This window comes from Ailuropoda melanoleuca, chromosome 9, assembly GCF_002007445.2.
Source record: "Ailuropoda melanoleuca isolate Jingjing chromosome 9, ASM200744v2, whole genome shotgun sequence".
NCBI lineage: Eukaryota > Metazoa > Chordata > Mammalia > Carnivora > Ursidae > Ailuropoda > Ailuropoda melanoleuca.
Window position 1 is genome coordinate 16,668,873 of NC_048226.1, and position 12,076 is coordinate 16,680,948.

The 12,076-nt window shown below is 50.3% G+C and overlaps 1 protein-coding gene across 1 annotated transcript in view; it reads right to left on the reverse strand.

The window, feature by feature from the left end:
• IGF1R (insulin like growth factor 1 receptor) overlaps window positions 1-12,076 on the reverse strand; it is a 293,895-nt gene that overhangs the window by 41,622 nt on the left and 240,197 nt on the right. Inside the window, exons 7-11 of the mRNA XM_034667925.1 lie at window positions 10,051-10,265; window positions 7,723-7,849; window positions 5,972-6,207; window positions 3,350-3,517; window positions 2,932-3,136 (exon numbers count right to left, since the gene is read on the reverse strand). Coding sequence (XP_034523816.1) covers window positions 2,932-3,136; window positions 3,350-3,517; window positions 5,972-6,207; window positions 7,723-7,849; window positions 10,051-10,265 — 951 coding nt within the window. The remainder of the gene's footprint in view (window positions 1-2,931; window positions 3,137-3,349; window positions 3,518-5,971; window positions 6,208-7,722; window positions 7,850-10,050; window positions 10,266-12,076) is intronic.

The window sequence follows — 12,076 nt, forward strand, 5'->3', positions numbered from 1 at the left end:
CTTCAAACCACATGGGACACGTTGGACAATATGTAACATACCAAACCTGACTTGACTGGCTTTAGCACCCACACAAATTGTTCTTAGAATGAATTGAATAAGGGGCACCTGGGTGGCTCAGTCGGTTAAGTGTCTGCCTTCAGCTCAGGTCATGATCTCAGGGTCCTGGGATCGAGCCCCGCGTCTGGCTCCCTGCTCAGTGGGGAGCCTGCTTCTCCCTCTCCTCTCTGCCCGTGCTCTCTCTCTCTCTCGCTATCTCTGTCACTATCTCTGTCTCTCTTTCTCTCAAATAAATAAATAAATAAAATCTTAAAAAAATGAATTGAAAGAAATAAAAATCGTCTTTGGATAGTTTAGCTGTAAAAAGAAAACATTCCTTTATGATTCAATCATTCTGCCAGCCAGACACTCCTATCAAAATTGTGTGGCAAATTGTGTGGACATGAGATTTACACCCCCCGTAGGAGGCATTAAAAAAAATATGAAGTTCGTATAAACTGTAGCCACTCACTGTGGGCAAATGCAGTATTTACATTCATCCTATGAAAAGACAGAATAGCAGGTCAGACTTGTCTTAGGGGAGAGAATGTCGGGGCCACAGGGGTGGACGCATGCATTCGTCAGGGGGAATTTGGCATAGAGGAAACTTATTTTGAATTCAGCAGCACGGACAGAAGGCACTACTAATACCCGCGTCAACCACAGCTCTGCCTTCACTTTGCCTGATCTTGTGTTCCCCATCTGATGAGAAAGAAAGGTACTGCTTTGTAACTACAAACTGAAAGCTCTGGGCCCTCTAGCAAAACTTTTTCCAGCTTGGACTCAGAACCTGAACTGCTGGTGGGCCGGTGGGATGAGACAGCAACGGAGGCAACAGCTTTTGCTGGAGAATAAACAGACAACGCCTGCCCAGCCTGTCTGGGACACTCTGGATCCATCCACTTCTGTGTCCACAGCAAGTAACACTAGCTGGGCCTCCGCTGACATGGGGGGAGGTGGCCCATGTTGAGAAGCAGTGCCACTGAAGGGCAAGAGCCCAAAAGTGTCGAAAGGCAGGGCCAAGTCCCAAATGGATCGTTCATTAATTAGGCTGTTGGAGAAGCCACTAAGCCCGAATTCTAGTTTTTAAACATCTTTGAGCTCCTCAAACGCTCTTATTCTTGGAACTACACATGACCTGCAGACAATCTGGACTAACACTTGAAACACAGCCCTAGAAGGAGAGGTCTCCCGTAAAACAAGTCAGGAGGACCCACAGAAGGCTCTCCTACCCACACTCCAGCGGCTTTGACTCCTAGAGAGGAGAGGAGGGGCACGAAGCAATGAAGAGCTTCGTTCTGAAAAGAATGCCCGCCACTCTAAGAGGTCTTTCTGTCTCAAGGATTTTCCAAAGTAAGATGGCTATCTTGGACTATTACACAAATATCAGGAAGGTCACTTGACAGGAAAAAAATCACTTTAAAAGCCATTTGTTGTTACAACCTAAGTAAGCCTTTAAGGGAAAGTAATGACAGAATCAACAGAAGTTATGGGCTTGTGGTGCCTCTCAGGGGCAGGGGCAGGAAGCAGAGTGATTGCCGAACACGCCGGGCACTGGGCTGGCGGCTGGGGCACCGTGGGGACTGGGAGCGTGTGGGTGCAACTGAATCCAGCTCCTCTGCTCACATTCCAGGCAAGAGGCTGTTTGTAAACACCACACTACAATCTCTCAGGGGGAAAAGGGAGATGCGTACCGCCACCTCCGTTACCATCTCCTTCCCCAGACATTGCAGGGCTGCCCTACTGGACCCCCCTCCACGGCTTTTTTTAAAAACCATTTCTTATTGTCGTAAAAATTTTTTTTTGAATTAAAAAAAATACCCAAGTCTTGCCATTTGAGCCATTTTTAAGTGTACGATTCAATGACGTTGATTGCGTTCATGATGTACAATCATCACCACTGTTTCCAAAATTTTTCATCACCTCAACAGAAGCTCTGAGACCCATTAAGCCCGAACTCCCCATTTCCTCCTCCCCCCAGCCTGGGAAACCTCGAATGCACTTTCCGTCACCATGAATTTGCCTCTAGTAAATGCTTCATATGTGTGGAATTCTATAATATCTGTTCCTTTCACATCTGGCTTCTTTTACTTAGCATAATGTTTTCAAGGTCCATCCAAGTGGTGCCCTTCGTCAGAATCTCATTCCTTTTTACAGCTGAATAATATGCCATTGCATGGCTAGACCATATTTTGCTTATCCATTCATCTACTGATGGACACGTGGGTTTTTCCCCAGCTTTGGCTACTGTGACTAGTGCGGCTTTGCACCTTCAGTCCTCCACTTTTGTCCCCACTTGGCAGACCCGGGGACTGGAGCAGGGGAGCAGACAGATTCCTGGGGGCAGGGGCTGCTTTGCTTTGAAAGGCGTCCTCTCCGCTGCTTCTCAAACCCGCTTGTGAAGGATGCCTGTGGCACTTGGCTGTGCTTGGAAGTTGGGCCACTTTGAAATCTCACTCTGGTCTTCTCCCTCTTGCTTCACTTCTCCTCAGCCGGGCTTCGAGAGGCCACAGGGAGAAGTGGGATGGGCAAGAAGGGCCCGCACGCCAGCCCTTCCATTGGCTGGTCTCCATGGGTGTGGGCCTCTCTGAGCTTCACTTCCCTGTCCCCACAGCTGAGAGCCCAACTGCTCTCCATGGGAGGCCGTGCGGCTGAGGCAGTGGCACTCATGCTCCCACAGCCCCCAACAGCATGAGCCCTCGGCCCCCCTTCCTTCGGGGCAGCCTTCCACAGGCACCCCACTCACCCAAGCTGATAGCTGGTTCTCCTGTTCCCCCCTTGATGGCTACGGGCTTCTGCCTGCTGACCTACAAACCACCCGTATGGAAAGAGCACCACGGAACCTGCCTGAGGAGCACTGGCCTGGAGACATTTTCAGATGACACTCGGTACCTGGGCACAAAGATGGAGTTGTGCAGGAAGTTCTCGAAGACTTTGCGGTACTCGGCCTCCTCCTTCTCGGCCTGCTTCTCAGCCTCGGTTTTGGGGCAGGCGCAGCAAGGCCCCTTCTCTCCGCCGCACACCTCGGTCTTGGGATTCTCCGTCACCTCTTCGATGTCGATGGTGCCGTCGGCATACTTCCTGATGGGGATTTTGTCTGCTCAGGAAACAGAAGCCCGACAAGAGCAGACAGGAAAGTCAGGTGGGCCGGTGAGGAGAAGGGGGCAGCTGTCAGCACGTTTAATCGAGAACGTGGCCGCTTTCCAACGGAGGGCTCGAACTGTCAGGAAGCCGTGTGTTCTGTCGGGGCGTGGATGGGTTCAGACGGCGGGGGTTGGGTTCCAGGTCCCCCCCCCCCCGCCCCCCTTACCTTTGGAGCAGTAATTGTGCCGGTACAGGTAGCTGTCCTGAGGCTGCCGCTGCCACCTCACGATGTAGTAACTGAGGTTCCCGTTGGGCAGGGACGGCGGGTTCCACTTCACGATGAGCTGAGAAGACGAGTTGGACGCGGAAAGAACGTCCAGGGGAATGGAAGGAACTGGAAAGGGGAACAGAGGACATTTCAGAAAACGGAATGAACCCCAAATCCAGGCTGTCAGGTACTCGCTGCAAGCCCACAGGGAGCCGCGGGTCTGACCTGGAGAAGGAAACGGCGGTGAACGCGGACACGCGAAACGAGAAGTGAACCTTGCTTTGAAATCGTATTAACTTAAACGCCCTCATTTCTCTCTGTAGTATCTAATCTCAGGTCATCTCTGTGAAAACTAACGTGACTGAGCGGCACATGGAAAAAGGCTGGGGTGGGGCACACAGGGTTACGGTGGGTGACTTAAAAACCGACAGCTAATTCAAACAGCGGATTGTTCTCGTGTATTACAACCGCCATTCTCCAAATCGTCTGACTCCAGAAGTTCTAGCAAGTGGTGAAATGGACTGTCTTGGGTTTTGCCTGCGATTCTGGAGCTCTGATAAAAATGGCAAGAAGCAAAAATGAAAGGGGGAAGTGAGAAAGGGCAGGAGTGTGTGTGCACGGCGGGGTGTGTGTGTTAAGAGGTGTGGAGGAAGACGGCCTGCAAGTCTCTCAGTTCTATAACCACACTTCCATGGGATGAATGAGACAGGACTAGGAAAAGCAGCCCACAAACCCAAACACACACAGAGCCCCGACTGCAAGCCATGGACTCTGTTACCAGCCAAAGAATATTCATTTACGGGCAAGGCATAACAAGCTTTATTTACTACCGCCTCCCAAACCCAAACCCAGAGCTGCCTTACGTATAAAGGGCAAATGCGTCCCGGGACCACTGAAATCTTATTTTCCTTGGGTTCACAAGAAAACACTGATTTTGGGGGGTTTTCCAAAGTGCAAGAGACCTCTTCACTGTCTGCCACTTACACAACACAGTCATCCAAGCCACTCTTTAAATTTCAAAGGGGCGAAGAGCTTAAGGGTATTTTAAGGCCCAGAGTATCACAGGCAAGGTTCTGAACACCTGTACGGAGGGATGCTTTAGGGAAAAGCTGTGACTAATGCCAGCTTTTTCAGGAAAAACTTCACCACTGGATGCGCGACCGCTTTCAGGTTTCCAAAGTCAAGTATTTCAAGAATAAACAGCTCACCCCTACATGTTTCAAATGTAAGTGTCACGAAAAAGGCAGAGGCAAAGGACGGAGTCTTCCTCTGTCCCTACCACTTGTAAAGACAGGGGCCAAAACGTAGGGAACTGGCCCAATTTGTATGGTGCTTAGTTTCCCATCTTTGGGGAAAGGAAATAGGTTTCTTAAGAATTTATCATATAAAAAGGGTGCCTGGCTGGGTGGCTTAGTCGGTTGGGTGGCCGACTCTTGATTTCAGCTCAGGTCAAGGTCTCAGGGTCCTGGGATTGAGCCCCACATCGGGTTCCATGTTTGGTGGGGAGTCTGCTTAAGGATTTTCCCTCTCCCTCTCTCTCCCTGCCCCTCCCCCTGCTCACTCTCTCTCTAAAGTAAGTGAATGGATTAAAAAAAAAAAAAGAACTTGTCATAATAAGGAGAGATTTTTTTATTTTTCCTGAGCTGTCTACAGTAAATGACTTCCAAACTTTAGGAAGAATCACTTGTTTTGTTGCCTTCGAGTCTCTGCTACACCACCCGACACCCAGATCAGAAGCCTGCACCAGACTGATTTTTATGAACACTTCAGGGTCCATAACATGACTGTGACCACTTATGGGATCCTTGAGATGGGGCAGGGGAGGGGAGGGGGAAGCAGGCATGCGTGAGCCAAAGGTTTTTCCCCATCAACACTTTTTCCTCACCCTCTCTGCCATTTAAATTTATTTCGTGCTACCTTATGGGTGTTTTATAAAACAGCAACCATCCAGGGATATTCATCATTGTCTTTAGAAGTCATGTGCATTTTCCTACCTCTAAGCTGGTTTTCATATACTTGGCTACTACATACAAGCCCTTGCTTTCATTAGTTGCAGATTCTGGAGTTGAGAAAAATGAGTGGTTTAGAAAATGAACACAGAGACAGAAGGAGGAACATTTTCACCAGTGACTATCTGGAATGTCTGCAATGTACTCTGCCTGATGCTTTCCAAATTCTGTCTCCCTCCTTGGAACCCTTGCCTCTACAGAATGAAGATGGAAAACCCATGAGCCACATGAGTAACTAGAACACCAGATCAGCATGTGGTCAGTTTCTGGAGGTTCAATTACAAAAACAAAATAGGGGGCTGGATCCTGGCTGGGTCCTCCAAAAAAACCACCCCAGCCCCCTTGGAGGACCTGGGCTCACTGGTGCAAAGCAGGCAGATGATGGAAGATGGGCCAGAAAAATGGCCCAGGAGAGCCGAGGATATTGGGACTGGGAAAAAAAATAATATGATATATAGCATTATATATTGATAAGAAAGACATATAAAACACAGACTGGTCCAGGATGGAGACGTCTTGTAATAAGCACGGGGAGCTCATGAAAGATATGGGACGGGTGGTCTGTGGATACCTGAAGCATTGGTACGAATGTACAAGATTTCACTCTTGGCCCCACGGATGTGGTCGTTCACCATGGTGAGGGTCACCGCCTTGACATACACGGCATACTGCGTCCAGGGCTTCAGTCCCTGCAGTAAAATGCCAGGATCGACGTCCTTGTTGGGAGGGAGGTCCACATCCACCATGTTCCAGCTGTTGGAGCCACAGGCATCCTGCCCATCGTACTCTGTGACGTTTTTAAAAGGTCTAGAAAGACAGTGGATGAAGCTCAGAGGAAGGTTCAGGTCTCTGATGTCAAAGCTCCTGGAAATCTTCCCCAGGGGCCTAGCAAGTCACACTTTCTATAATGGGAATTCTAAATCAAACAAATAGTCCATTAGATTTGTACAGAAGAACAAAATGAAGCAACGGGACCCCAGGTTTTACCACATTTACAAACGCACTACAGAACCACATACTCGGCCTCAGAAAGAGTAAATTCTCATTATTACTGGGATTGAAAGCACTGCTCCTTAAGCGTGCAGGCAAAGGCTATTTTTCTCTTTTTCAATTGTGGCATTTTTCACTATTAAGAAAAAACAAGCATAATCATTTAGTGCAAACATCAGCTACTGATGAAGAATGAAACTTTGGGGGAAAAAGGACACAGCTTCTAAAATAGAGCTTCCAAAATCTCATTTGCTCACAAACAATCGTGATTGCTTAAGTATCTTATAATATTCAAATATTTAGTTTCCAGATTGTCTTGGAAACTAGCATCAACTCCTTTGTGAGATTACCAGTCAACACTGCCAAAGCACCGGCGGGACTAGCAAAGAGAAGAGAGTATTTTGCACACTTGCTTGGGCAGGTGGGGATTCTCCATCTATCAGATGAAAGGGCTGGACCGTCCCTGGCCGCGGGCTTCCAAAACAGATGTTAACCTACCCCTCCCTGTCATCACGACGGAAGACCATGAATGACTCCCATCCATAAACACACTGAATGCCTAATAATCCTGAGACCCGCTTTTTTTCACTGCTATGACCCTTCCTAGGGCCCTGGCTCCAGCAGGGGAAAGGGGACAAGATACTGTCCTTGGTGGCTCTGGTTGCAGCTCTGAAGAAGCCAATCACTGGGGAAAGAGACCTGTGGCATCACAGTGGGAGCTGGATGAAGAGGGTGAGTAAGGAGGTCGGTGGAACCACCTGGATAAGGAGGGAAAGGAAGGAAGAGGGGGACCAAAAGAACTGCCATCTGGAGGAACGAGTCACGGCTGCTGAGGCAGGTGAATATCACCAGAAGGCACAAGAAAAGCCCTCAGCAGATTTTAGGAGAAATTGTGAAAGGTTCAGAACATGAAGGTCAGTCTCTCTCCATTTTCCTTCCCTGGTTCATGACCTAGAGCAGAGGACCAGGTCTTGGGAAGGGCTCCTTGATAGAGAGACAGGAATATGATGACAGATCTATCTGGGGGTTCTCTCCAGGGGAGCTGGGTGTCCTGCGGGGTGTTCCTGGGGTACAGGTTAGTGGGCACATCCTCTATCCCACTTTATGAAAGTCTGGACTTCACCTAATTCTCTAGAACACAAGTTTTTCTCTTTGGAATTATCTGATTCAAAGCCCTCTCAATCACCCAGTGAAGAAGGAAAGGCCTTGAGCTAACACTGTGTTGTTGTGGTTGTCATCGTGGTGATGGATGTCCTGTGACAGATGGGAGGATGGTGAGGAAGCAGCACGGGTGGCCCCGCCCACAGGACCCCACCGAGCGCGGAAACTCACGCCTCCTTGTAGTAGACGGTGAAACTGATGAGGTCCCTGTAGTCAGGGGGCCGGTAACGGTGCCACCTTAGGATGATGTGATTCTTCCACGTGGTCGTAGAGGTGAAGTGCAGGACGTCGCTTTCACCTGGGGCACAAAGGTACATCCGTGAGTGACAGAGGTCAACATTCTTTTTTTTTTTTTAAAGATTTTATTTATTAACTTGACAGAGAGAGACAGCCAGCGAGAGAGGGAACACAAGCAGGGGGAGTGGGAGAGGAAGAAGCAGGCTCATAGCAGAGGAGCCTGATGTGGGGCTCGATCCCAGAACGCTGGGATCACGCCCTGAGCCCAAGGCAGACGCTTAACGACTGAGCCACCCAGGCGCCCCCAACGTTCTTTTCCTCTACATGTCTGCCAAGTCACCTGTGCTGCCCTACTTCCCTCTTCTCCAAAGCTGGCTGTACACGCTGTGTCCCTTCCTGGACTTCTCAGTGGCTCTCTCATTTCTACCAAGGGCCCAGACGTTTTACCACATGGAGCTGCAACACAGCTCGTTCTTTTGTTAGCATACTTGGTTGCACTTGGACCCGGATCCGTGCTTTCTAACCTGACAGGGAGGAACTGCTTGACTGATCAAGGCACCTGGTCTTTCTGCTGAGCACTAAGACCCGGGCTCCCGAGGGGACCCGGGAAGGTGAGGATCGACCTCTACGCTGGGCTGAATCTTCTGCGATAGGATGGCACTGTCCTGCGGTGGTGGACCTCTGCCTGCTTCTGTGCAATCAGCAAAGACAGGCGAACGGCTCAGGTGTGCCACGGGGGGGCACGTCTCTGCGTCTAAACTTGGTGTCGACCTGGAAGGACACGGATACTCCTGGAAGGCCTCCGGCCGGGGCTAACACACAACGGGCAATGATGTGCCTATAAGAACAATGTCACTGGCCAAGCCTCCTGTGCGCTGTGCGAAGTCGCTGGGGAGCTGCAGCCGGGACCCTGCTTGGAGCCCCGTCTTCTTCCTCCGGCCGGATTCAAATGACCCCAAGAACCAGGGCAGCGTTGCTGACTGCTTCCCCTCACGGAGACCTGGCGCCCCGACAGACTGTCCTTGTCCGCCTCTATTGGCCTGAATCGTAACACACACTCAGCAGGAGAAGCAGAGGCTACAGGCGGTGAAAACTACGAAGTCAGTGGGGCAAAATGTGCTGATCTGAGGTTGCAACAAAGTTGCGGTTCCTGCTAATGTGTTACTTAAAGAGAAAACATGATTTTGTTCGCGAAGGAAAATGAATAGCTACTGTATTCACAATCTGACCCGAGGAGAAAACACTTGGGCCACGCTCAGCCACATCTGCTCTGCTCTGGTTTGAACAGAGGGAATGGCAGGGGCTGCGGCGGGCATGTGAGGGAGAAGGTGCCAGTTGCCAACACCCCGGGCTATGTCGTGTCAGGCTTCTTCCCTCTAAAAGCTCTTCCGGAGCGATCTGAGCATCTACTGGTAAATCCAGACACCAGCAAAACTAACCAGTCAAATGCTAATGGTTTCACAAGTCCTTCCCTCCCGTGTGTGTGTACATGTGTGCAAATCACCTCTGATCATGTCAATGACCCTACTTTTTTTTCCTGACCCTTCCCTTATTAAAAGCCGATGGTGGAGAGAAAATTTATTTTTATAACCCTATCCGGCCAAACAGAACCACAACATTTTTAAAAGCGGTTTGATACACAGGGTTAGATGAGAGACGTACTGTTAGATCTCAGATACAAGACCTGAAAGTTTATAACCATGGCAAGGTTATAATTATGTGGTTCTCAATTTAAAAAGCAGTATCCGTTCAGGGAGGTAGGCTTTCTCTATCTTTTTCGTGTTGGGGTGGGAGCAAGGAGGAGGCCGAGGGAGAGACAGGGAACCCGTGGCCACTGCGCTGGGCTGGGAGCTCAGTCCCCTCTGCGCTGAGGCTTCCCCTACACTGCGGGAGACTGAGCCGAGCGTGCTCCCCGGCAGCAGAGAGGACCAGCTCTTCCTTGAAAAATCATCTCACTGTCTGCCTGTGCCTTAAAAGATTTAACCCTGCATTCTGTAAGCACTTCTGTAAAATACTCCCTTTGAGAAGGAGCCTACTTATAACTGGTTAGCACCCCTAGAGATGTGAAGGAACATTGACAAATATGAATCTGTCGTGAATTGGCCCCACGACTGACTCTGAAGGTACACACGTACGTGCAAAGGGCTGGTTCAGGAGGCCCCGTGTCCCCCCTTGTGAGACAAGGAGGGGGCCTCCCACACAGCCACCATTCTAGATCGGAGGAGGGGCCACAACTTTATCATGGCCATTGGGTCCACTCACAGGAGGCTCGCTCTCCGTTGTTCCTGGTGTTTATGTCCCCTTTGCTCTGGCGCCCCTTAGTCCCTGTCACTTCCTCCATGCGGTAAATCTCGGAGACGCACAACTTGGGATTGAAAGCAAAGTACATTTTCCCAGCTTTGATGGTCAGGTTGCGGTGGTCCCAGTCCCACAGCTGCTGCAAGTTCTGGTTGTCGAGGACGTAGAAGGAGTAGTTCCTAGAAGCACAGAAGTCACTGTGAGCACTGCTGCCCTTTCCCAGTATTCCCTCCCACCTGCTGGCCACCCCACACCGGTCCTCTTCCGCACGTGGCTCCGGAACATGCTGCCTTTGCCAATAAGAGATTTAGTTACTAACGGTGTGTAAGAGTGGACAGTTACTGTTAACAATAGCAACAAAATGATTCAAGGACAACATATTGAAATCGATAAGACACTAATTAATTTTAGGACCTCTATTACCAACAAATAATGCTTCTCACACCAGAGGATATTACTGGAACCATTCCGTAGAAATGCCTTTGGGTATTTCTCTCAGAGCAGAGTATGTATAATGCACTTGAAATCAGTCCATGGGAGAAGAGATATGCTCGGCCACTGAACCAGAACAGCTTACATGCTTGCTGTAGAGTCTGCCATTATCCTTGGGGGTAAATCCCATCCGTGCCATCAGTGGCATACGATGGGCTAGGGGAGAGAATGGGACAGGGAGACAGTCTCGGTGGTGGACCAGCCCTGGGCCCGCTCCCTCCTCCAGATTCACCCCGTCCTCAAAAGCCTCAGCCACGATCCCTAGAGAAGGTGGGGGAAGAGAAACAATCCCCCAAGGACAGTCCACTTGGGCCACCCATCCAGGCAACAGTGACTCAGTGTCCAACACTAGGTTAGTGTGCACAAGGCTTGTTTTTGGAGTGCTGGGCCCCACTCCCAGAGTTTCTCGTTAGTAGGGCTGGGTGGGCCAAGAATCTGCATTGCTAACCTGCACCCAGATGATGCTGGCACTGCTGGTCCTGGGACCACACCTGGAGGAGCACTGGTCTAACAGGTGCCGGGCAGCAACAAGGGGCTGGAGGTCCAAAGCTGACCAAGTGAGATACCCCACCCTAGGGGGGTGGACAGAAAAGCAGCAGCTCCACCTGTCGACTGAAGGCAAGACGGAAGGACAGCCAGAATCAGCAATAGCTATCTCTGCTACCCAGAGAGAAATCCATCCTCCAGGAAGTGGGAACATAGACAGCTACAGCTAAGGGGTCTGGAGAGAGATCTAGGCGGTATACCTCTTTCTCTAGGTCCCTGGGGGAAACCAGGTAGGCAGGCATGCTGTCCATCCCAGTCCTCTGCTCCCCATGGACCATGAATCCTTCCTCTCCCCTTCCTGGTCCCCAGCCTCTGGTTCTTTCTGGAGCTCACTCAAGCACTTTATACAGAACGGAGTCTAGGAATTGGTGTAGCACTTTGAGCTATTGCTAATATCCACTGAACGATCCAACACACCAACTGCAGAGAAGAAAGGATCTAGCCCTCTTTCCAAAGCCAGGAGAGCCAGGACAGGAGTCCAGAGCCCTCCTCTGCCCTGGAGGCTGTGTCCACGGGGCACCTCTCTGCACCTGATGGGGTTCCTCACATATATCATACCAGGACCTCTACCCGCTCGGTCAATCCTCAGCCTGAGTCTCATTAAGAAGAAAGCAAAAGTTATGGTTATAATGCTGCCAAGCAGACTTGTGACACATGCCTGGAAATTCACAAGGGAGTTCAGAGACAAGGATCCAGGACTACAAATGCCGTTAATGAGCCACGTAGCCATAGGCAGTTCCCTTAGTACTTTCTATAGCCATCCGCCCTGTTTTCATGTAGGGCTGGGGGCGGGGGTGTGAACCACACTCATAGGACAACAAGCAGTATAAACATCTGAGCTCCCTGTTTGTTTTATGAGTCTGAGACCCTAATACCCAGGAGAAGTCACACAGCTGGCGTGGAATCTGCCCCGTCAGCCCGAGCCCAAGCCCTCCACCAGCACCCCAGCACC